Source organism: Anoplopoma fimbria, chromosome 18 (genome assembly GCF_027596085.1).
Source record: "Anoplopoma fimbria isolate UVic2021 breed Golden Eagle Sablefish chromosome 18, Afim_UVic_2022, whole genome shotgun sequence".
Taxonomy (NCBI): domain Eukaryota; kingdom Metazoa; phylum Chordata; class Actinopteri; order Perciformes; family Anoplopomatidae; genus Anoplopoma; species Anoplopoma fimbria.
In genome coordinates, this window is record NC_072466.1 from 571,090 (window position 1) to 592,854 (window position 21,765).

At 39.4% G+C, this 21,765-nt stretch overlaps 2 protein-coding genes and 1 long non-coding RNA gene across 3 annotated transcripts; 2 read left to right on the forward strand and 1 right to left on the reverse strand.

Moving 5' to 3' along the window:
- The first annotated feature begins 645 nt into the window (after positions 1-645).
- Positions 646-7,990, forward strand: cpsf3 (cleavage and polyadenylation specific factor 3). The gene is given in 19 exon segments (XM_054618410.1): positions 646-828; positions 1,451-1,514; positions 1,801-1,898; positions 2,003-2,131; positions 2,478-2,655; positions 2,742-2,831; positions 2,912-3,062; positions 3,403-3,578; positions 3,655-3,697; positions 3,700-3,812; positions 3,949-4,095; positions 4,464-4,616; positions 4,733-4,841; positions 5,155-5,253; positions 6,005-6,099; positions 6,388-6,475; positions 6,551-6,617; positions 7,155-7,251; positions 7,731-7,990. Coding segments are annotated over 19 exon segments (2,058 nt in total). The 5' UTR covers positions 646-757; the 3' UTR covers positions 7,821-7,990.
- A 391-nt stretch (positions 7,991-8,381) lies between these two features.
- LOC129107004 (uncharacterized) lies at positions 8,382-10,040 on the forward strand. Its single transcript, XR_008531866.1, has 3 exons — positions 8,382-9,776; positions 9,835-9,895; positions 9,963-10,040. It is a non-coding gene; the product is annotated as an uncharacterized LOC129107004 (long non-coding RNA).
- On the reverse strand, positions 9,964-20,742 carry adam17b (ADAM metallopeptidase domain 17b). Its single transcript, XM_054618327.1, is given in 19 exon segments — positions 9,964-10,387; positions 10,940-10,996; positions 11,175-11,342; positions 11,433-11,563; positions 12,038-12,172; positions 12,256-12,359; positions 13,192-13,391; positions 13,473-13,625; positions 13,710-13,801; positions 13,892-14,033; positions 14,501-14,571; positions 14,574-14,613; positions 14,692-14,778; positions 14,858-14,988; positions 16,024-16,195; positions 16,854-16,942; positions 17,029-17,162; positions 17,258-17,393; positions 20,449-20,742. Coding segments are annotated over 19 exon segments (2,520 nt in total). The 5' UTR covers positions 20,531-20,742; the 3' UTR covers positions 9,964-9,991.
- Positions 20,743-21,765: the final 1,023 nt, after the last annotated feature.

A 21,765-nucleotide genomic window follows, 5' to 3' on the forward strand; every position in this document is an offset into this window, starting at 1 on the left:
AAACATGCAATATACAATAAAAAACTGGAAAACATCAGAACAGGCTTTTAAAATGTATTTTATTTATGTTGCTTTTGATTTCAGTTTATTAAAAAGCTTTTAACAATATCACACATTGACATTTATTTAAAATTATTTATTTGATCATACAGGAAAATATAAAAACAGTTGAAGTCATATCATTGATAAGTGTTATATATATATATATATATATATATATATATATATATATATATATATATATATATATATATATATATATATATTGTGTTAGTATAATCAATACTAATAAAGTGCTTTACAAAAACAAATATTAAGAATTTGAGTACTACTAAAATACCAGCATACACATAAATATACACAAATATGCATATAAAATGAATATATATATATATATATATAATATATATATTCAGTTAATTAAGATTTAATTATGGGAAAGACATTAGATAAAAGTTGGAAGTGGTTTAAAGAAAAATAAATTAATAATTACAATCATTTTGTAAATTATAATTGAAAACGTGTTTGGAATAATTAACATGTTCTGACACAAAACTATTATATTGTGTTAATTGAGTCAAAGACACTTGTATGTTCATATATTTATTGTCTTTAATAATCTAAAACTGAAGGCGGAACCAAAGTTCCGACGGATTGTTCCACACGGAGAGCTTTCCGGCAGGACCCAGAAGTGACGCGTTAAGCGAGCTGTGAGTGACTGGTGTTCACTGCAGACTGTCCGGGTATCACAGCAAACATGGCGACCAAACGGAAGAGTGAGGCTGCTGTGCCCGCGGAGGAGAGCGACCAGCTGCTCATCCGCCCGCTGTGAGTGACGAGCATCAGCGGCTAGCATTAGCTGCTAGCATTAGCGGCTAGCAGCTGCTAGCATTAGCTGCTAGCATTAGCTGCTAGCATTAGCTGCTAGCATTAGCGGCTAGCATTAGCTGCTAGCATCAGCGGCTAGCATTAGCGGCTAGCATTAGCGGCTAGCATTAGCGGCTAGCATTAGCGGCTAGCATTAGCTGCTAGCATTAGCGGCTAGCATTAGCGGCTAGCATCAGCTGCTAGCATCAGCTGCTAGCATCAGCGGCTAGCATTAGCGGCTAGCATCAGACTGAACCTGTTCTGTTCTTCATAAACCACATGAACCAATCAGCACTCATTAAAAATGTGTGTGTGTGTGTGTGTGTGTGTGTGTGTGTGTGTGTGTGTGTGTCTCTGTGTCTCTGTGTGTGTGTGTGTGTGTGTGTGTGTGTGTCTCTGTGTGTGTGTGTGTCTCTGCATCATCCTGGAGTTCAAGGGTGAAAGATTGTGTGTTTGTTCACATCTGTGTGTAAAACTAAACACGCGTGTTAGTGTGTGACGTGTGTGTGTGTCTCATGTGTGTGTGTGTGTGTGTGTGTGTGTGTGTGTGTGTGTGTGTGTGTGTGTGTGTGTGTGTGTACAGAGGAGCAGGTCAGGAGGTGGGACGGTCCTGCATCATCCTGGAGTTCAAGGGACGAAAGATTATGGTACGTTTGTTCACATCAGCTGTAAAACTAAACACGCGTGTTAGTGTGTGACACGTGTGTGTGTTAGTGTGTAACGTGTGTGTGTGACACATGTGTGTGTTAGTGTGTTAGTGTGTGACGTGTGTGTGTGTGTGTGTGTGTGACACGTGTGTGTTAGTGTTTGACACGTGTGTGTGTTAGTGTGTAACGTGTGTGTGTTAGTGTGTGACACGTGTGTGTGTGTGTTAGTGTGTGTATGTGTGTGACACGTGTGTGTGTGTAACACGTGTGTGTGTGTGTGTTTTAGCTGGACTGTGGGATCCACCCCGGTCTGGAGGGGATGGACGCTCTGCCGTACATCGACCTGATCGACCCGGCTGAGATCGACCTGCTGCTCATCAGCCAGTGAGTTCAGAAACATGTCATGAATCCACACGGGAACCGGAGAACCGTCACTCTGATGTTCTGGTGTTTATTGGGTTAATAAACCTCCGGCTTGTTGCCCTCAGCTTCCACCTGGACCACTGTGGAGCTCTGCCCTGGTTCCTGCAGAAGACCAGCTTCAAAGGACGCACCTTCATGACGCACGCCACCAAGGCCATCTACCGCTGGCTGCTGTCCGACTACGTCAAAGTCAGGTGGGACAACCTGTGTTTAAATCAACAGGAGGAGAGCTAGTAAAAGTCAGGTGGGACAACCTGTGTTTAAATCAACAGGAGAGGAGGAGAGCTAGTAACGTTAGCAGCACCCTAACGGCTAACTAACTTAGCAGCACCGCTAACAGGAGGAGAGCTAGTAACGTTAGCAGCACCGCTAACGGCTAACAGGAGGAGAGCTAGTAACGTTAGCAGCACCGCTAACAGGAGGAGAGCTAGTAACGTTAGCAGCACTATAAAAACCCCACTATAAACTACTATAACAAAGTAAAAGTACATCCTTTAGTATGTTTGGTGGTTGAAGTGTCTCTGTGGCGTTTCTTTCCAGTAACATCTCAGCAGACGACATGCTCTACACGGAGACGGACCTGGAGGAGAGCATGGAGAAGATCGAGACCATCAACTTCCATGAAGTGAAGGAGGTCGCCGGCATCAAGTTCTGGTGTTACCACGCCGGACACGTCCTCGGAGCCGCCATGTTCATGATCGAGATCGCCGGCGTCAAGGTCCGTCCTGGTTTACATCAGATGAGTTCGGACCTCATGAGGTTTGATGAAGATTGTTCATGTATTTTGTGTGTGTGTGTGTGTAGATTTTGTACACAGGAGATTTCTCCCGTCAGGAGGACAGACATCTGATGGCAGCAGAGATCCCCAGCGTCAAACCCGACATCCTCATCACTGTGAGTCAGTTTATTCATTCAATGAAACCAAAAACTTTATTTAAACACTGTGTCTGAACGCCAGCGTGTCCGTCCGTCAGGAGTCGACCTACGGGACTCACATCCACGAGAAGCGTGAGGAGAGGGAGGCCCGTTTCTGTAACACCGTCCACGACATCGTGAACCGCGAGGGCCGCTGTCTGATCCCCGTGTTCGCTCTGGGCCGAGCCCAGGAGCTGCTGCTCATCCTGGGTCAGTATCCCAGCATGCATCACTTCAAACACACATAGGCTTCATCCCAAGTCTCTTATTGGTTTCCTCTCTGGTTTCCTAGTGAAGGAACCTTGGATGTTAATAAGGAGACTTGAGATGCTTCTGTCTGTCTGTGTGTGTGTGTGTGTGTGTGTGTGTGTCGGGTGTTAACTGTGTGTGTGTGTGTGTGTGTGTGTGTTAACTGTGTGTGTCGGGTGTTAACTGTGTGTGTGTGTGTGTGTGTGTGTCGGGTGTTAACTGTGTGTGTGTGTGTGTGTGTGTGTGTCGGGTGTTAACTGTGTGTGTGTGTGTGTGTGTGTGTGTGTGTGTGTGTGTGTAGACGAGTACTGGCAGAACCACCCTGAGCTCCATGACATCCCGATCTACTACGCCTCCTCTCTGGCCAGGAAGTGCATGGCGGTGTACCAGACCTACATCAACGCCATGAACGACAAGATCCGTAAGGCCATCAACGTCAACAACCCGTTCGTCTTCAAGCACATCAGCAACCTCAAGGTGAGCGCCGCCGCCGGGCCGCAGGTTTGATCCCCACTGGTACACCACATCCTAACACCCCCTCCGTGTCTCTCAGAGCATGGACCACTTCGACGACATCGGGCCCAGCGTGGTGATGGCGTCCCCGGGATGATGCAGAGCGGTTTGTCCAGAGAACTGTTTGAGAGCTGGTGCACCGACAAGAGGAACGGAGTCATCATCGCTGGGTACTGTGTGGAGGGAACGCTGGCCAAGGTGGGGACGGACACGGACACACACACACACACACACACACACACACACACACACACACACACACACACACACACACACACACACACACATAAAGCCACATTGGATAAATGACGGATTAAATGATTTTTGTTTTCAGCACATCATGACGGAGCCGGACGAGATCGCCACCATGTCGGGTCAGAAGCTTCCTCTGAAGATGTCCGTGGACTACATCTCCTTCTCCGCTCACACCGACTACCAGCAGACCAGCGAGTTCATCCGGGCGCTCAAACCGCCTCACGTGGTAAACACACGCGCACACACGCGGTTCTTCATGTGAACCTCAGATTAATTCCACAGTTTAACGTTAACCATCACAGTGTAAATAAAGTTTTACTATCCTCCAATATAGCATCACCGCTAATGGCTAACAGGAGGAAAGTTCAGTGCTTCAGTTCAGTGACATTAGGAACATGCTAGCAACATTAGCAGCACCGCTAGCGGCTAACGAACGGAGGTTCCGTTCAGTTACTGACTTCAGAGTGTTGAAATGATTTTTGGAATTGTGACAAATCAAATAAATGGTCAGGATCCTTGTAGACCAGCTGTTATTTGTATCAGAGGCAAAGTGTAGGATTTATGAGTTAATCGGTTTTGTGTCCGTGTCTCCAGATTCTGGTCCACGGCGAGCAGAACGAGATGGCCCGACTGAAAGCGGCTCTGATCCGCGAGTACGAGGACAACGACGAGGTCGACATCGAAGTCCACAACCCGAGGAACACGGAGGCCGTCACGCTCAACTTCAGGGGGGAGAAACTGGCGAAGGTTCGTCCGAATCCACAGATACGGTCTGTCCGATCGGTGTTATTGATCGGCTGTGACCAAGGTTTTTACAGTATGTGTTGTACAGCCACGTTAACTCCCAGCATGCTCTGCTGCAGGTGATGGGCTCTCTGACTGACCGGAAGTGTGTTCAGGGTCAAAGGGTCTCCGGGATCCTCGTCAAAAGGAACTTCAACTATCACATCGTGACGCCCTCCGACCTCTCCAGTCAGTAACAGCCTCTGTGTGTGTGTGTGTGTGTACTTGTATGTCTATCTTTGTGGGGACCGAGTACTGAACCATCATTGTGAGGACATTCCTGTATTGTGAGGACATTTTGGCTGCTCATCACTCACTACTTCTTTAATGTTTAATGGACGTATTACTTAACTGATTTTCATTAACCACAGAGTAAATGTATGTGATTATTCTAGCCTTTCTGTTTTGCTGGGTCCCTGAACACATCCCTGTGTGTTGTGTTCAGGTGCTGTGGTTTTCCCCAGTGTGTGGTGACTGTGGTTGTCCTCCTGTCTTTGTTCAGACTACACAGATCTGTGTATGAGCACAGTGACTCAGACTCAGGCCATCCCATACACCGGCCCCATCTCACTGCTGGTCAGCCAGCTACGCAGCCTCGCAGGTGGGTCATTATTTAAATATATATGTTTTATTGTTAATTAATTCATGTTAAAACAAAAAAACAATCTTGAACTGAAATGTACACTACAGTCTTAGATTCAACTAACCATTTACTCAAGCACTGTACCTAAGTATAATTTTAAGGTACTTGTACTTTACCTGAGTATCTATAATGTGTTTTTTAGACTTCTACTCTACTACATTTCAGAGGGACATTTGTACTTTTTACTGCACCTCATTTAATACATAACTAAAGTTACAAGTTATTTTGCATTTTTTTTTTATAAAAAAAATGTATACAGCTTCTGAAATATGACGCCAAAAAGTCATTTTTAAATTCAGTTCTTGAAGTTGTATTTTCTTAGAATATTCCAACCTCTTCATGTGTTAAGAAACTAGTTTAAGTATTTTCTAAAATCGAGTTTATTCTTTTATAATTCTGGTGCAGCGATCAACTTTAAGTGAATTTAGAAAAACAAGTAAATAATGACATATTTTTCTACATGAGTACTTTTATTTTGAAACTCTAGGTACATTTTTCTGATAATACTTTTGTGCTTTAACTTAAGGACTTTAGGAAACAAAGTAAACACTTCAGGTTCAGGTTTAGTTAAATGTCATCTGCATAAATAAACCATCAGGAATCTTTTCATTCTTGCATCAAGACTCTGAGTTTAAAACATTACAGGATATAGAAGTGTCCAGAGGTCAGTTTTTTTGAAGTGTTTTGTGTGTACTTTGTGTATTTTTAGGCGACGTGGAGCAGGTGGAGGGAGCGGAGAAGATCACCGTCCGGATCTTTAAGAGCATCACTCTGGTTCACGAGGCCGGCATGGTGCTGCTGGAGGTCAGAGACACCAACTGTCAGAACTGTTTGTTTCTAAAGTCTGAAAGACGTTTGTTTTTCTATTCATTATTATAAATGTGTTATGTTTAAGATGCAATAAGAAGCCTCATCATCTATTTATGTTTTTGAAATTGTGTTGTTTGATCTCGTTATTGACCAAACTGACAAATCAATTATCATTATATAATTAAAGTCTAAGTTATTATGATTCATCTTGAACAGTAAACAGTGTTTTTCTTTTTACTTTAATTCAAATATAAATTAGATTTTTATTTTTCCCGTCCTCAGTGGGTCGCCAACCCGCTCAACGACATGTACGCTGACGCCGTCACTACGGTGGTCCTGGAGGTCCAGTCCAACCCCAAAGCCCAGAAATGTGAGTGAACAAACCCAGTGAGAAGTTTAACTGATGGACAGAACAAAGTCCTCAACGTTTGTTTGTTTGTTTCAGTTCTGGAAGGCAAGAAGGAAACGTTCGACATGGAGGTGTTTATGGAGAGACTGGAGCTCATGCTGCAGTGAGTAGAGTTCACACACCTGGTGGACGTTTGATTCACTCTGCCTGAGGTGCCAGGCGGGTGGAGTCTGACTCTCACAACATCCAAACGGAGAGTTTTCAGGATGCTTTCTGAAGCTCCGCCCATCTGGAGACCACGCATCATATGAGAGCAGAGAGATTTAAATCAAATTTTAATGTTGAAGGTCTACATCTTATTAGTATTTTATTCATTATTGTGGTGTCACTTTATGTTACTATGTCCACTCAGAGTTCATATTTATATAAACCGAAATATATATGAGTTCATCTAGAGAGAATTAAACCAACCTCAACTAGATGGCTAGTAGCCTGATAGCCTCCAAACAGATAGGAAGGACATTTTATTTTAGATGCTTTAGAAACAGGAGGTCTGGAAATTCTACTAAGTAAAGCACAATTATGAAAGCTGTAGAGATGCAGTGATTTTCAAAATAAAAGCTTGTCACAGCGGTCCTTGTGAGACTGAGAACCAGACGAACCAGCTGACCAACGTTCATGTCGTCTGTTTGTGTTTCAGCGACATGTTTGGAGTCGACTGCGTGAACTTAAGAGACGGTAAAGACTTAAGTGTGACCGTGGACGGAGTCACGGCGTCCATCGACCCAGAAACCAGAGTGAGTACCACGTCTGAGCGGAGTACGGAGGATCAGGCCGCTGGAGTTTTCTTATTGTCAACAAATGAAAAGGCTGAAACTAAAAACGTGTTCGTCCGTCTGTCTGACTTCTGTCTGACTCATTGGTTCCTACTGAAGACATAAATCTATGTCTAGATTGAGACCGGACACAAATATATGTATAAACTATAACATATGTTTCTGCCTAAATTGGATGTTAATTGGAGTGTTGATGGAGCAGCTACAACGTTAGCCTAGCTTAGCCCAGATAGATCCAAACTCCATTCAGACAACAAGCATTTTAAGAGTTCATTGCTGTCATCTTGTGGATGAACCCAACAGAACAGGAATTCATTTTCTTTACTTATCAGCACCCTGTTGTTGTTTCAAAGCAACAAGTATATTTTAGTTTCTTATCACTGTAGTAAACCACATTAATAATAAACAAATGAGTGCTGACCTCTGACCTTTGTCTCCAGTCTGTGGCGTGCACAGAGGACGAGACTCTGAGGGAGATGGTGGAGGTCGCCGTCCACCGGCTCTACGACGCCTTAAGCCCCGCCTTCTGACCGTGACTTCACCAGCAGGGGGCGTCGACCATCGATGATGTCAGACCTTCCTGTTTTCCTTCTTTAACAAAGACGAACTCTTTGTTTGAAACTTGATTCCAAAGGAATCTACGCGCTGTAGCTGATTGTTTTTTGTACTCCATTTATCTGTTCAACAAAATAAAGATTTTTCGTAGAGAAACCGTTGTTGTTTTGGTCTCTGAGACTCTAAAGGAAGACTAATGATCATTTTCATTATCAAATAATCAGCCAATAATGTAATTGATTAGTCATGTCAGCTCTAATTCAACATCAGTTTGTTCTTGACATTAGAAATATTAGTTTGACATGTTGATCAAATAAATCAAATCTGAAATCATGTCAACAGATTTATCACCATGACAACTGAGCAAACTGTCCGCTGATGAACAGTTTGATACGGTTGAAAGCTCTGGAACACTGCTTGTAAGTGGACCTTGAGTTGAGTGTTTAGACAAACTAACCAGATTATTTTCAAGGCGATTAAAATGACACATCGTACGATAAAACATCTCACAGGACGTCCTGAAGAAGAAGTCAATGCATTCATTTATTTCTCAAGTCAGTAAAACATTTTATTTTGAAACGGCAGTCTGACTGACGGGTAAACTCAGTGACAAACATAAACATAAACACACGATACTTTTAGTTTGATTAATACTCGGCCGAAGTAACAAAGACGTTTTAACAGAATATGGCACATGATCGTCGGCATACAGCAACACCGACCGACCGTAAACAGTCTGCAATATATTAAAATACTGACTAGTGCATCTGAACACCACAGAAGAAGAAAAGGCACAGTTGTGACTGTCATTTACAAAATAAAAGGGTTTTAACAACAGTATTGCTTTATAACAGAAATAAAATGACAAAAAATACACAGGTATTATCAAAATAAAAGCCTGAGTGTTCTCCCAGTGAGAAGTTTGGTTTAAAGCCCTCGTTTTAGATTTAAACATTTAACTGTTTTATTTTTATACCAAATTGGTATGTTGTCTCATGTTACTATGAATAAAAACATAAAAAATCCAGCAAAGGAAACAAAATATATAAGAGTACTTGTGATCATTTACTTAAGTACAATTTTGAGGTACTTATACTTTGCTGTCATCTTGTGGATGAACCCAACAGAACAGGAATTCATTTTCTTTACTTATCAGCACCCAGTTGTTAGTTGTTATTATTTACAGCAGCACAAATCTGAACCAGTTTGTTCGGATGAATAATGTTGGTGAGTAATAAAACATTTCAGATCCAATGTGTCTTTGGCTCTCAGTGCAGTTTGGCTTTTTTATAATTTACTATTATTAATTGTAATTATTCTGTTGGACTTTGAAAGAAAGGAAAATGACCAAAATGTGTTCTGTCAAACTAATAAAGAGATCTAATGAACTATAATAAAACGTCAAGAAAAAGCAGCTGAGGTCATTACATCTTTGGCATTTTTGCATTAAAACAACAGAAAAATAAGTCATTTGTATTTTTGGAAAATACCTGAAGGTTCAACGTTTGGTATCTGAAAAATACAGAAAATGTTCTTTATTGAACTAAAAGGGTGTTTTTCTTTTATAGCTGTCGGCTGATCTGGTGTCAGTTTTAAGTGTAAACTACTAAAACGGACGGAGAGAGAACCAATGATCCAAACTAAATAAACATGAATTATTACAGACAAAATATATAACCAGGAAATAGTTATGTGTCATTGGGAAAAGTGACGATACAGACTTTATGAATAATACATTCAGGTGTGTCCTCTCTCCCTCCAGGTGTGTCCTCTCTCTCCAGGTGTGTCCTCTCTCTCTCCAGGTGTGTCCTCCTCTCTCTCTCCAGGTGTGTCCTCTCTCCCTCCAGGTGTGTCCTCTCTCTCTCCAGGTGTGTCCTCTCTCTCTCCAGGTGTGTCCTCTCTCTCTCCAGGTGTGTCCTCTCTCTCTCCAGGTGTGTCCAGGTGTGTCTCTCCCTCCAGGTGTGTCTCCAGGTGTGTCTCTCTCTCCAGGTGTGTCCTCTCTCTCTCCAGGTGTGTCCTCTCTCTCCAGGTGTGTCCTCTCTCTCTCCAGGTGTGTCCTCTCTCTCCAGGTGTGTCCTCTCCTCTCTCCAGGTGTGTCCAGGTGTCTCTCTCTCCAGGTGTGTCCTCTCTCTCCAGGTGTGTCCTCTCAGCACTGCGTCTCCTTGGTGTCTATCTGATGTTGTCTCTGCAGTCTGAACATCGCCTTCCCGCTGCGACTCGTCACACCTTTCTCCGTCAGGTCCTCGAAGGAGCGCTGAGTCGACCCCGCCGGCCGGCCGAACGCCTCCTCCAGAGACTCCTGGTCCAGGTGTGAGTCCAAGCTGGGGTCCTCCTGGATGGTGGCCATGCGGGGGCTGTCCAGAGGGGCGGGGCCTGTGTCGGGGGAGGAGTCATGGGCGGGGTCGGGGCCCGGAGGGGTGCTGGTCTGTTGGGGGCTGGACGCCTGGAAACGCAGCCCAGCGGAGGAGGTGCTGGTGGGGAAGGTTGGAGGTTTGAAGATCCGAACTGATGCCGACTCCAGGCTGCTCAGGAGCTCGGCATTCTGGGAAAATAAAGAGTCACAGTCAGCTCGTTCCTGCTGTTTTAAACCAGAACATCTGATCGGATTTGATTGTTTTCACTTCCTTTCTAGAACAGATGACCTGAAGGGTTTCATCTTTAAACTTTATGTTCTGGTCAACGTTTTCTAAAGCCGCTTCTCACAATTATCTTAGATTCTCTTTTTGATTATAAAATAAAAGAAATGCTTAAAATGTTCATTACAAGTTCACAAGGACGAAGGTTTGGATTTATAGATACAGATACTTAACACACATTTATATGTGAAATGAATCATCTTCTTGATTTTTAAAAAAACGACGTGAAACTATAAACTGCTTTGAAGGAAAAAAACAAAACTGACAAGATTTTATAGAATGATCATCAGTTTAAAGTAAATATAATCTTTATTAATCTAAAACATGCACAAGCAAACATAGGTTCCTTTTATTAAAACTTAACAACGTTATAAACATGTATATATATATATATATATATATATATATATATATATATATATATATATATATATATATATATATATATATACACTCACACTGGGGAAGAACAGAGACTTGGTGTTCTGTTCATACTGTTTATCCAGCTTCTTGTCCTGAAAGAGAAGAAGAGAGAAAATAATCAAATTACAGACAAACAATCAGAAAACATGAAGAATCACATTAAATATAATCAGATATTAATATCAGTGTTCACAGAAATCTGAGAATGTCCATATTTAGTCGTTTAAGAATGAGTTAAAGAACAAAAAGCATTCGGAGGACTTGACCCACCACACAGTGGACCAGGATGCTGAATGGAACCCAGAACAGCAGAGAGAACGCCACCACCGAGCCCACGATGTTGTCGGCCAGAAACTTCCCCAACGTGTTGATGTCCAGTTTGTCGATGAAGTCCCACAGTCGCTCCACCACGTCCTGGACCTGCTTCATGCACCTCCCCTGAGACCACAGACCACAAACGCATCACGTAAAGCCGAGGGTCGGGGTGGAGGAGGAGGAGGAGGAGGAGGAGGAGGAGGAGGAACTCACCGCTCCGTCACAGAAGCCCACGGTGCAGGGTTTCCCTTTACGCAGGAACAGGAAGTCGCCCGAGGAGTCCTGGTACGGAGCGCAGACGCCACCGCCGCCGCGACAGCAGACTGTACAGGAGGAGTTGGTTTCTACGGAGGAGAAGGAGGACTATTGACTGTCTGCAGACCTGAGGAGGAGATCCACCACCATGAGGAGATCCACCACCATGAGGAGATCCACCACCATGAGGAGATCCACCACCATGAGGATTTTGAGAGATCCACCACCACCATGAGGAGATCCACCACCATGAGGAGATCCACCACAGTGTGTTATGTGATCCACCACTGCAGTAGAGATCTCCACCAGTGTGTTGTGTGTACTTGTACTGCAGTAGAGTATCTTCACAGTGTGTTGTGTGTACTTGTACTGCAGTAGAGTATCTTCACAGTGTGTTGTGTGTACTTGTACTGCAGTAGAGTATCTTCACAGTGTGTTGTGTGTACTTGTACTGCAGTAGAGTATCTTCACAGTGTGTTGTGTGTACTTGTACTGCAGTAGAGTATCTTCACAGTGTGTTGTGTGTACTTGTACTGCAGTACAGCGTGGTAGTACTACGGTACCGTTGCAGGCGCAGGGCTGCAGACTCAGGATGGCCTCACAGAACGGGACACACTCTCCGTTCAGACACTCGCCGCTGTCCAGACACACGGTCTTATCGGCGGCGTTCTCCGGAGGAGGACACTCGCTGCTGTTTCCTGTCAAACACAAAACCTCCCGTCACTCAGAGCCTCCTCTACACACCACAGAGTCATGTGTGACCTTTGACCTGTGGGCTCACCTGTGCAGTACGAGTGACCTTTACAGGTGGCGTTGATGGGCTCCTGACACACTTCCCCTTCGGACTCGAACATGCAGTTTTTACAGCACGCACTGTTCCTGTCACTGAACACAGAGAGAGGGGGCGGAGTCAGGTCAGCGGAGGAGGCGTGTAAAGCAACAGAAGAACATAGAGCTGAACTTTGACCTCCACATCAAGACATCTGTGACCTTTAGAGGTAACTAAAGAGACGTGAGGAACTAAACCTGCTGCTGAAACCTGGATCTGATCTAAACCTGTGGTTCTCAACATGGGGGTCGGGACCCACAAGGGGACGCAGTCAGGCTTCAACCTCCAGTTCTGAAGAAAACGCTGCATTCTCTCTGCTGTCCACCAGGGGGCGACTCCTCTGGTTGTATAGAAGTCTATGAGAAAATGACTCTACTTCTCTCTTGATTTATTCCCTCAGTAAACATTGTAAACATGAGTTTATGGTCTCAATCTCTAGTTTCAAGTCTTCTTCAATACAGCATGATGTTCATTTAGTAAATGATGCTCCATTTAGAGTCAAACAGACCATAAAGCAGGGGATGCTTTAGGGCGGGGCTACACACTGACTGACAGGTCTCGAGCTGAGTATTTCATCTTGTGACCACAGACTGTATATAAGAAGAGGACGTTGTCATGGTGACATCTCTCATTGGTTTTATGGACTGATGTTTTGAAGACGTCTCTACAAATACCTGATAAGGAAAAGTCTTCCTTCAGAAAATAGTTCCTTCACAGCGTCGGCTCCTTTTCTCTGTTGGTTGATCTTTAATAACATGAATCAGTTATACGTTTTAAGACGTCCACTCTGAGGGAACCTTTACTGGCTGCTTTGTGTTAGAACCAAACTGATGTTAACGATTCATGCTTTTTAAATCGACAGAAGAGGCTCCCAGCTGTTTCTCTGACCTGCACTGAGCTCCGGCGGTCAGGCGGCACTCGGCGGTGCAGCAGCGGTCCGTGTTGATGTGCAGGAGACCCGGGTCGCACTCCTCGCCCTGCTCCACCCGAGAGTTACCGCACACGTTGACGTTCCTCTGCCTGAAGCAGGACGGAGCCTTGGACCTCAGGCGCTTCACGATGGAGCGTTTGCTGCAGTTAGAGAACATCTGGACACCAGAGAGAGACGCTCAGCATTGTAAACACCTGTAAGACAAGCCTCGGGGCCACGAGGAGCAAAGAGACTCCACCTTGTTGTTGACGTGGTCCCCGCTCACGGCGATGGGGTACATGACGTACTTCCCCCCCCGGTCCTCCCGCGGGGCGCAGTACGGGATGTTGTCCGGGTCGTGCTCCGCTCCGAAGTTGTGTCCGAGCTCGTGAGTCGTCACCAGGTCGGCTTCCTGTGGAGGAGATGTTCACTGATCCAGATACAGATAACGGTCTCAGTGAACGGTGACACTAGAGGTCACGGAGAGCCGACCCACCTTGGTCAGGATGGTCTTGCCGTAGTTCTTGGTGCTGGTCAGGCCCGTGTTCAGGTAGATGTTCCTCTGCTCGTTGGTCGATGACAGACAGGCTTCAGAACAGAAACACTCAGTTATTCTCTCACGTTACTGCCTTTGTGTTCGGGGACATGGAGGACGGCTGAGAGGCGGCAGGACTTCACCTTTGGAGCAGAGACCTCCGGGGATGTCCGGTTTGGACGGGGCCACGTAGGCCAGACCCAGAGTCCCCTCGTCGAAGTCCTGGTAGGTGAAGAGGTGAGCCAGGCAGACGTTGGAGGCTTTCTCTGCGATGTCCACACTGAACTGCTGCAGAGACACAAACACACAGGAAGTCCTGTTTATATCAAAGCCTGTCTGTTACCCACAATGCAACTGTCCCTCTGACTGTTGTGTGGTAGATGGTGTTGTGTTATACTATTTAGTAGGAGAGTAACAGTGACTGAACCTACTGAACCCCTTCACAGATTAATCACACAGTTTATCGTTAACCATCACAGAGTTAAATAAAGTTTTACTGACGATTGTTATCCTCCAATATTCAGTAAATATGAGATCAGGACGTCATTTATGCTTTTCTAGTCTCTGATCTCTGATAATGTTACAACCAACCTGTGTTTAAATCAACAGGAGAGCTAGTAACGTTATATATATTAAATATATATATATAAATATATATATATATATATATATATATATATATATATATATATATATATATATATATATATATATATATAAATATATAAATATATATATATATATATATTGACCTCCTCCAGCAGCTTCTTGACGTCCCAGACTCCTCGACCCTTCACTGGACTCCCTCTCATGTTGAAGTGGCTTTTCCCGGAGCGACCGGAGTCGGACTCTTCTCGATGATGATCTGTCAGCAGACGATCAGATTGATTGATTAAACGCCATGAACACCTTGTTTTTAAACCCAAAGCTTTATTGTTCTCACCTGCTGGATCTGAACGCCGTAGCCCACGAACTCATCGTCCCACGACGTGTTTCTGTAGATGTCGTCCACACGGTCGATCAGCTCGATCTGCAGACACAGTGGGGGCACGGGTTAGCGTGGAGGAGGAGGAGGAAGAGGAGGAGGAGGAGCTACGTGTTACACTGACCAGGTAGTTGAGGGTGGTGCTCTCCTCCTCGCGGCCCATGTGTTTGAAGAAGCGATGGTCGGCCACCAGCAGCAGAGCACAGGTGTTCCTCCGGTGGTCGGGCAGCTGACGCTTCACTCTGAACGACGACTCTGTTATTATAATATTATATTAAATAATAATATAATATAATATAATATAATATAATAATAATATAATATTAAATAATAATATAATAATATAATATAATATATAATATAATATATAATATAATATATATAATATAATATTATAATATATTATTGTATTATTATATTATTAAATAATAATATTATATAATAATATGATCATATTATATAATAATATGATAATATTATATTATATATTATTATATTATTATTTAACATAATATTATAATATTAAATAAAACATGTCAGAATAATAAAGGTTTGTTTGAGTTGAGTTACATTTTCCTTCACATGCATGGGGGGGGGGGGGGGGTGTTTTTATTTACGTTGTATTTTTCTGCAGCTGCTTCACAGTCAAACATTTATATTCAGATCACGTGAGCCAGTTATTAGTCGGGTTCCATCAAAGGTTAGAACTTATTGTCCAACGGTTGAAATTATATTATCAAAAATCTTAGAGCTCTTTTTCAAATTAAAAGCTTATTTTTCAAATTAAAGTTATTGCATTAAAAGGTCCTTTTTTCAAATTAAAGTATATTTAAATCACATTGCGCTTAATATAAGATATATAAGAGCTTAAAAGTGAATTTTAAGCTCTTATATTAACATTTCCTGTTCCTTTTTTTTTTTTTACGTAAAAATATTTATTTTACACTTTAAAAGCAAATTTTTCACATTAAAAGCTTTATTTTTCAATTTTAGTTATTTTTTCACATTAAAAGTTATTTATTTCACATTAAAAGCTTGTTCATTCATGTTTTTATTCAGATTTCAAGCTCCTTTTTACGTTAAAATCCCTTCTCCCAACGTTCAAAACTGTTTCTCATGTTCAAAGCTCTTTTTTATGTTAAATGCTTTTATACACATGTAAAGTTTTTTTTCACAATAAAAGCATCCCAAAGGTGAATCAAACTGAGGTTTTAATTTGTGAAGCAGCTACAGGAAATGCAGATAAATCCTTCCTCCCATGTTCTTCTGTCTGTGTTCAAATCCACTGACCTTCTTCCTCTTGTTCCTCCAACAAGGTGGTTCTCACGCCGTCGGGCAGGAGGTCAGAGGTCACGTAGCCGCAGACTGAAGGCTGCTGCAGGCGGCTCAGGTTCCTGATGTCCTCTGAGCGGTAGACCAGCAGACGACCATCAGGGGGCGCCGACGTGAACCTCCACAGAGGCTGAACACAGAACCGTCATATTATTATTCTCTCTATTCATCAGGTTCTTATTCAGTCTGTTATTTCCCACAGTCCAAAGTAAATATACAAATATTCACTTTAATATCATGTTTGTTTAAATTGTTCAAATTCATCTAAAACATTTTATTCTACGCGTCTCATTTAAAATCTCGCCCCGAATAAACCGTTTGCTTTAATCAGATTCTGTAAAAAACATTAAATTCTGAGCTCCTCAGTGAAACTATGAAGACATGATTGATTCATCTGAGACCAACAGTCATGTGACAACAAATCTGTGAAACTTTGACTGAACTTCAGGATGTGAACACAGAGCAGAGAGGAGAGGATGTGAATATATAAATAGTTAATATATAAAACATGTAGAGCCTCCTTTTTTCCCAAACATTGTTGGATATAGATTCCAGTGTTTACAAATTTCAATTATCAAAGAAAATGAACTTACTTTATGTCATTCTAACTGTGTTATTCTGCACTAAAGACAAATTTGAGTTCTCTCTACTTTAGTCATGAATGTTCTGTTTCTATAGAGGAGCAGGACTTTTATTTTGAAATGAACAGGTGAAAGTCACATCTATGTTTTCTTGTATAATAATATGAATATATATAAATAATAATATGATATCTGTTCATGTCTCACCTCCACGTTGTACTCGTGGTCGTCGGTGAGGATGTGAGCAGAGAACTCGTGGTCGTCCATGTGAGCCTGAACCCGAGAGTTCTCCTCTCCTGAAACACAAGATCAATCAATAATCAATAACCCGATGAATCAGCGCCGTTCTTATCTCAGCGTGTCCTCGGAGGGTTTCTGTCACCGATCACGTGTCCCGTGAAGTAGTGGTGTCTGTTCACGGAGACGGGACGCTCAACGCCGTCCTCGTCCACGACCACGGCTCTGAAGTCCTCAGTGAACAGCTGATCGTTGGTCCTCAGGTAGAGTCTGAACTGTCTGCACAGACACACACACACACACACACACACACAGTTAACACCCGACACACACACCCACACACACACTGAACCGTGTGACCTGTGACCTCTGACCTCTGCAGGGCGGTGAAGCTGAGCAGCTTCTCCAGGTGAGTCTGTGTCTGGGCGTCGCGGCGGTGGACGGAGTGCGTCTGCAGGCCGGAGAGAGGCAGCACTTCAAAGTCGTCCAGCATCGACCTGAGAGACGCCGCTGAGGGAACATGGAGAACCGGCAGCCAATCAGGGAGGAGTATAACTCAAGACCCTGACCAATCACAGCTCATCGTCTCTCACGAGAGGAAATCTTTACTTATTATTTTATTACTATTATAATTATAATTATTACATTATTATTATTATTAAATCATTTTATAACCTTTGTAAAATAAAAAAATATCTCATAAATTAGACTATTAAAAAAATGGATTATAAAATGTTAATGTTTCATAATACTGAGTTTAAAAACAATAATTTAGGTTTGTCAGGTCAACATTTCATTGACTTATGTCACAGTGTTTCATACGATTTAGATATTCTAAAAATTGTGTCTTTCTGTCTGCTAATTTAATTTAATATCTCCTTATTTTCTTGAACTTAAATTTACTAATTCATACTTTGTACATAAATATGGGATATTATATGGTAAATAATAAGTAACATAGATTGTAAGAAGTAAAGAAGATATCAAGACAAAAAAAATTAAACATATGATCTGTTTTTATTGATGTTATTTACCTTTTTATCAGAGTTATGTGTTTTTTGTATTATGTATTAAACAAGTATATAAACTTAATTATTAAAAACACATTTAAGTCGAAATTGGGACAGAAAAGCAACATTATGACTTAAAAAGTAACAATTTTGATTTATTAAATCAAGTTAATGAGACGTTACAACAAAATTATGATTTACGAACACAATCTGACTTTTTATTTAAACATTTTAGAGTTATGTGTTTTTATTGATGTTATTTATCTTTTTATTAGAGTTATGAGTTTTTATTGATGTTATTTTTTTTTATTAGAGTTATGTGTTTTTATTGATGTTATTTACCTTTTTATTAGTTATGTGTTTTTATTGATGTTATTTATCTTTTTATTAGTTATGTGTTTTATTAGAGTTATGTATTTTTATTAGAGTTATGTGTTTTATTAGAGTTATGTGTTTTATTAGTTATGTATTTTTATTAGAGTTATGTGTTTTATTAGTTATGTGTTTTATTAGAGTTATGTGTTTTATTAGAGTTGTGTTTTATTAGAGTTATGTGTTTTATTAGTTATGTGTTTTATTAGAGTTATGTATTTTTACTAGAGTTATGTGTTTTATTAGTTATGTGTTTTATTAGTTATGTATTTTTATTAGAGTTATGTGTTTTATTAGTTATGTGTTTTATTAGAGTTATGTATTTTTATTAGTTATGTATTTTTATTAGAGTTATGTGTTTTATTAGAGTTATGTATTTTTATTAGTTATGTGTTTTATTAGTTATGTGTTTTATTAGAGTTATGTATTTTTATTAGTTATGTGTTTTATTAGAGTTATGTATTTTTATTAGAGTTATGTGTTTTATTAGAGTTATGTGTTTTATTAGAGTTATGTGTTTTATTAGAGTTATGTGTTTTATTAGTTATGTATTTTTATTAGAGTTATGTGTTTTATTAGAGTTATGTGTTTTATTAGTTATGTATTTTTTATTAGTTATGTGTTTTATTAGTTATGTGTTTTATTAGTTATGTGTTTTATTAGAGTTATGTGTTTTATTAGTTATGTATTTTTATTAGTTATGTGTTTTATTAGTTATGTGTTTTATTAGAGTTATGTGTTTTATTAGTTATGTGTTTTATTAGTTATGTGTTTTATTAGAGTTATGTGTTTTATTAGTTATGTGTTTTATTAGAGTTATGTGTTTTATTAGAGTTATGTGTTTTATTAGTTATGTGTTTTATTAGAGTTATGTGTTTTATTAGTTATGTGTTTTATTAGTTATGTATTTTTATTAGAGTTATGTGTTTTATTAGTTATGTGTTTTATTAGTTATGTGTTTTATTAGTTATGTGTTTTATTAGAGTTATGTATTTTTATTAGAGTTATGTGTTTTATTACAGTTATGTGTTTTATTAGTTATGTGTTTTATTAGAGTTATGTGTTTTATTAGAGTTATGTATTTTTATTAGAGTTATGTATTTTTATTAGTTATGTGTTTTATTAGTTATGTGTTTTATTAGTTGTGTGTTTTATTAGAGTTATGTGTTTTATTAGTTATGTGTTTTATTAGTTATGTGTTTTATTAGAGTTATGTGTTTTATTAGTTATGTGTTTTATTAGTTATGTGTTTTATTAGAGTTATGTGTTTTATTAGTTATGTGTTTTATTAGTTATGTGTTTTATTAGTTATGTGTTTTATTAGTTATGTGTTTTATTAGTTATGTGTTTTATTAGTTATGTGTTTTATTAGTTATGTGTTTTATTAGAGTTATGTGTTTTATTAGTTATGTGTTTTATTAGTTATGTGTTTTATTAGTTATGTTTTATTAGAGTTATGTGTTTTATTAGTTATGTGTTTTATTAGTTATGTGTTTTATTAGAGTTATGTGTTTTATTAGTTATGTGTTTTATTAGTTATGTGTTTTATTAGAGTTATGTGTTTTATTAGAGTTATGTGTTTTATTAGTTATGTATTTTTATTAGTTATGTGTTTTTATTAGAGTTATGTGTTTTATTAGAGTTATGTATTTTTATTAGTTTGTGTTTTATTAGAGTTGTGTTTTATTAGAGTTATGTGTTTTATTAGTTATGTGTTTTATTAGTTATGTGTTTTATTAGTTATGTGTTTTATTAGTTATGTGTTTTATTAGTTTGTGTTTTATTAGTTATGTGTTTTATTAGTTATGTGTTTTATTAGTTATGTGTTTTATTAGTTATGTGTTTTATTAGAGTTATGTATTTTATTAGTTATGTGTTTTATTAGTTATGTATTTTATTAGTTATGTGTTTTATTAGTTATGTGTTTTATTAGTTATGTGTTTTATTAGAGTTATGTGTTTTTATATATGTGTGTGTTTTCCGGCAGCTTTGATCTTCCATACTTTCTGCACTAACTTCAGAAGTCCGGCTCGTTGCTTCGCGACATTAAACAGAGTATTATAATAACTTTAAACATATATATATATATATATATATATATATTAAATATATATATTATATATATATATATGTTTATATATATATATATATATGTATATAATATAAACACTGAGGTGACTCACTGTCGTGCTGCTCTGCTGCCGGCGGAGCGGCGGGCTCGGTCAGCCGGAGGAACACACAGAGGAGGAACGCTTCTGCTCTCATGGTGACCGACGGAGCACTTTGATCCTCCCGCTGGTTTCACTTTAAAAGCCTCGACGCGTCAGATTAAAGTCTCCAACGACAGTTTACATCAAAACACTGCGATCATAAAAACACATTCTGGAGACACTGAAGTCTTTAGTTGTTTACAACAGGCAGAAAGAGAAAGAAACCTCTTCACACCGAAAAACCAGGAAGACAACCAGGTAGAAACCAGAGAGAAGCAACCTGAGAGAAGCAACCTGAGAGAAGCAACCAGGAAGTCCTGCAACCGCCTTCACAATAAAAGACTACACGGCTAGAACAAGGGCGAAGGCAATAATAAATAGATTAAAATACAGATCAATTACGGTATATATATATATATATATATATATATTTATATATTATAATTATTTCATGATACTTTGTTATATACATTTATTTATATTATATATCAAAACATTGTAATACATATTTTTTATGATATTTTTTTATATGTAGACTGAAACAATAAAATAAAAAATGAGAAATAAAAATAATTTCATGAATAAAACCATAAAATCACACACAAACTATCCACAGAACAAATCATGCATATAAGAGAATAAAATGTAAAAAAATAAAATATATTACTTAATCCAAGTCCCCCCAAAAATAAATAATATTATCTGTAAAGTATTGTATTTAATTGAATATTCCATATTCTATATATTCAGTTAACTGTTGATTTATAGCCTCTTTTAATGTTATTTCTCTACATTAAGCCGTTTTTAATCCTTAAATACTGAATACTTTTTGTTTAATATATCTTAAATCTAAAAAACAACATTTTTTATTCCATTGGTATTGTTTTGATTATTATTCATTATTTCAATAAGTAGTAGTAAAATAAAGAAACTCCTCCAGGTTGCTAAAATCAGATTTCCTCAGACAATGCTTTATTTTGAAAGTCCTTGGTCGTCCTGTGCTCTTATTGTGGTGAGCTTCACGCTGGTCAGTCAACACGCTGGAATTTAAAACAAAAAAACTCTGAGCAAAAATGTAACAACTATTATTTTTCGTGTTGTGTTCAGTGCTGAAGGTTGAAGCTGCTCAATGAACTTCAAGTAAACAAGATAGAAGATAAATATAAAAACCTCTTATGTAACAACAGAGAGACATCTGGCAGCTCTATTAATAACTTCTGATCCCATTTAGATCCGCTTTAACCAGAGATATTCATCATATAATATTCAACCAGAGATATTCAACATATA